This window comes from Arachis ipaensis, chromosome B04, assembly GCF_000816755.2.
Source record: "Arachis ipaensis cultivar K30076 chromosome B04, Araip1.1, whole genome shotgun sequence".
Lineage (NCBI taxonomy): Eukaryota > Viridiplantae > Streptophyta > Magnoliopsida > Fabales > Fabaceae > Arachis > Arachis ipaensis.
Genome location: NC_029788.2, coordinates 94348306 through 94351084, shown reverse-complemented (window position 1 = coordinate 94351084; position 2779 = coordinate 94348306). Strand labels below are relative to the sequence as shown.

At 35.4% G+C, this 2779-nt stretch overlaps 1 protein-coding gene across 1 annotated transcript in view; it reads right to left on the bottom strand.

Moving 5' to 3' along the window:
• The window catches only part of LOC107639519 (laccase-17), a 4216-nt gene continuing 1880 nt past the window's right edge, over window positions 444–2779 (bottom strand). Inside the window, exons 5-6 of the mRNA XM_016343050.2 lie at window positions 1384–2346; window positions 444–922 (exon numbers count right to left, since the gene is read on the bottom strand). Of these exons, the coding sequence (XP_016198536.1) occupies window positions 792–922; window positions 1384–2346 (1094 nt within the window). The 3' untranslated portion in view covers window positions 444–791. The remainder of the gene's footprint in view (window positions 923–1383; window positions 2347–2779) is intronic.

Genomic DNA, 2779 nt, shown 5'->3' with positions numbered 1-2779 from the left:
TTATAGTTTTGTAAAATTTTTAATTAAATTCTTGTATTTTTTTTTAATTTAGTTCTTGTACTAATTTTTTTAATTAGATTTCTATATTTTTTTTTTATTTGGATTCTTGCATCAATTTTTTTTGTTGGGTCCCTATAAAATTAAACCAATTACTACAAAAGGGACCTAATTGAAAAAAAAAATTGGTGCAGAAACCCAATTAAAAGAAAAAAAAAAGTATAGGGACCTAATTGAAAATTTTGCGAAACTATAAAAACCAACAGAATAATTAAACCTAATTTTATTTATATGTTATTATATTGGTATTTTTATACTTGCTTTATCATACAAAATATTACTATACTTTAATATTTTCTTATAGAAAATTATCAAATCAAATTTTCAATTCGAGTTTTTTTTTTTTTTTTGATATATCAGAGTATTTTAGAGGTTGTAGCCATATATATATACTTGAGCTTTGCCAAATTTATTGAAGATTCCAGACAGCTTGCAAAATATACACAAAAATCGACTCTAAGTGTGCTTCATTTTCTATGAATATCGTAGCTCAGAAATGGTACCCTATCAAATTGAAAGTAAATACTTCCTTGAATTCCATATAGACTACACAAATGCAAGACTCATGTATGCTAGCTAGTTTCCTAATTAAAGAGTGACCAAAATTGAAGAAAGACTAAGCCGAAGCTTTTATGGGTAACGACTACCAAAAAATGTAGAGAAACACGACAGAAAATAATCCAATTCAATGAGAAAATAGACTAAGAAAAAACAAAAATGAATGGGTAATATGTTTAACATTTGGGAAGATCAGATGGTGGAGGTGGCAGCTTCTGATTGCGCCGTTTTCCATCTTGGACAATCCAAGCCATTTTGAGACCCCAACTTGTATGCACTTCAAGGTGGCAGTGCATAAACCAAACCCCTGGTCATGCATAACCAGCAAACGTACTTAGGAATATTATTTAATATAAATTTACACAAAAAATAGATATACTTCACAATTGAGATGTCATCTATCACTACTATGTATTTATACTAATATAAAGTTCAGTTGACCTCCAAATAATATGTATTCTTTTATTCATGATCAAATATTTGTTATATGGTTGTCTACGATCTCACAACAAGCCAACAACTAGTTGATTGTGAATTAGAATTTTATTTAAAGATTTTTTATTAATTAGTAGGATGTTATATACACAACGCGAAATTTGAATTCTAATATCTATTTGAGTGACCGATTGAACTAATTACTAATAGGAAGGAGATAATTAGAAATTTCAAAACATATATATTTAGTGGAAAAAAGAATGGTAATGATTCTAAAAAACAGAAACTAATTTGTTCTTGATAATGATATAGTTCTAGTAGGACAGTACCCACCTGGGTTATCAGCAAGGAAGCGCAGAGCGAGCCATCCACCAGAAGGCACGCCAGCAGTGTTTCTCTCAGCGGGGTCAACAAGATTGAAGTTCTTAGGATCCTTTTTGGGGTCAAAGTTTCCATTGCCTTGACCCACAATGAAGAAGTTAAATCCATGAAGATGAAGTGGGTGCGACTCTGCTCCGATGATGCTTGTGTCCTGCAGCACCAACTCCACGCTCTCGTTGAACTTCAGCACCACCACCTTCGTCCCACTACTTACCATGATGTTCCTCGGCGGCGTGCCGGTGTAGTTGAACTTAACCGGCGGGTTCGCAGGGAAATCAGTGCTGTAAACCCCTTTTGATTTGTTAAAGAAGTGTGCTTGGAGTAAGGCCGTGTTTGGCATCACAAACGACACGTTGTTAACGGCAGCCGCGACTCTCGTGTTGTTGGGTCCTTGACACGCTTCGTTCTTGGAGCATTTACTGATCCCTAACCCCACCGTGAAGAAGAAGCGTCTGTCAACGGTTCTTGGAACTTTTGCTGGGAACCTTTTGGTGTTCAAGCTACGGACTCTGTTGTTGAATTTGGCGGCAAAGACTGTGTCGTTGAATTTGGGGAGTGGGGGTCTGAAAAGTGGAAGGTTGTTGGTGTTGGAGAGTGAGGGTGCGGGGTGGTTGTACTCAAGCAGGGCGGTGGTTGTGGCGTTGTTGAAGGCAGCGGGGCCGGTGGCGTAGGGCCTTGCGGCGACGGCGAATTTGGAGTTTGGAGGGTTTGGTTTGGTTTTTAGAAGAACGTTGGTGGTTTGGCCTGGTGTGATGAGAACAATGTTTGATGCGAAGGGCTTTACGTACACTGCGTCTACTTCGACCACGGTGAGGGTGTGGTTTGCTATGCTGAAGAACATCTCATCATTCAGTGCAGCGTTGATCAGCCGAAGCAGATACGTTTTTCCAGCCTTCACCTTCAGCTTGAAAGTCTCTTCACACAGTCAAATGGACAATTTCATTTTCTTTTCCATAAAAAAATTTGCCAATAGTATTCTCCATTCAGTTATAAAAACATTAAAATACAGAAATATTTGTATGATTTAACTTTGGAAAAGTCTAGGGCCAGCAACTTTAGTATTTTCTAGCAAGTACTTAATTATCAAAACAAAAGTGAGTGATGTAATCTCACACCATTAAAAATACTATTAATGACCAATTGATGGTTACAAAACACCAAAATTACTAGTCCCTAGCATTTCTCTTTAACTTTTATTACTAAATTTTTTGAATTTAATTAGTTCCTTTATATATATCTTTTAAAATTTCAGATCATTTATTTGCTTTTACTATACTAATAACTAATTTGACACGTTTTTACAAATATTAGAATTAAGTTATTGTTTTTTTATTAGAAATTAATATGT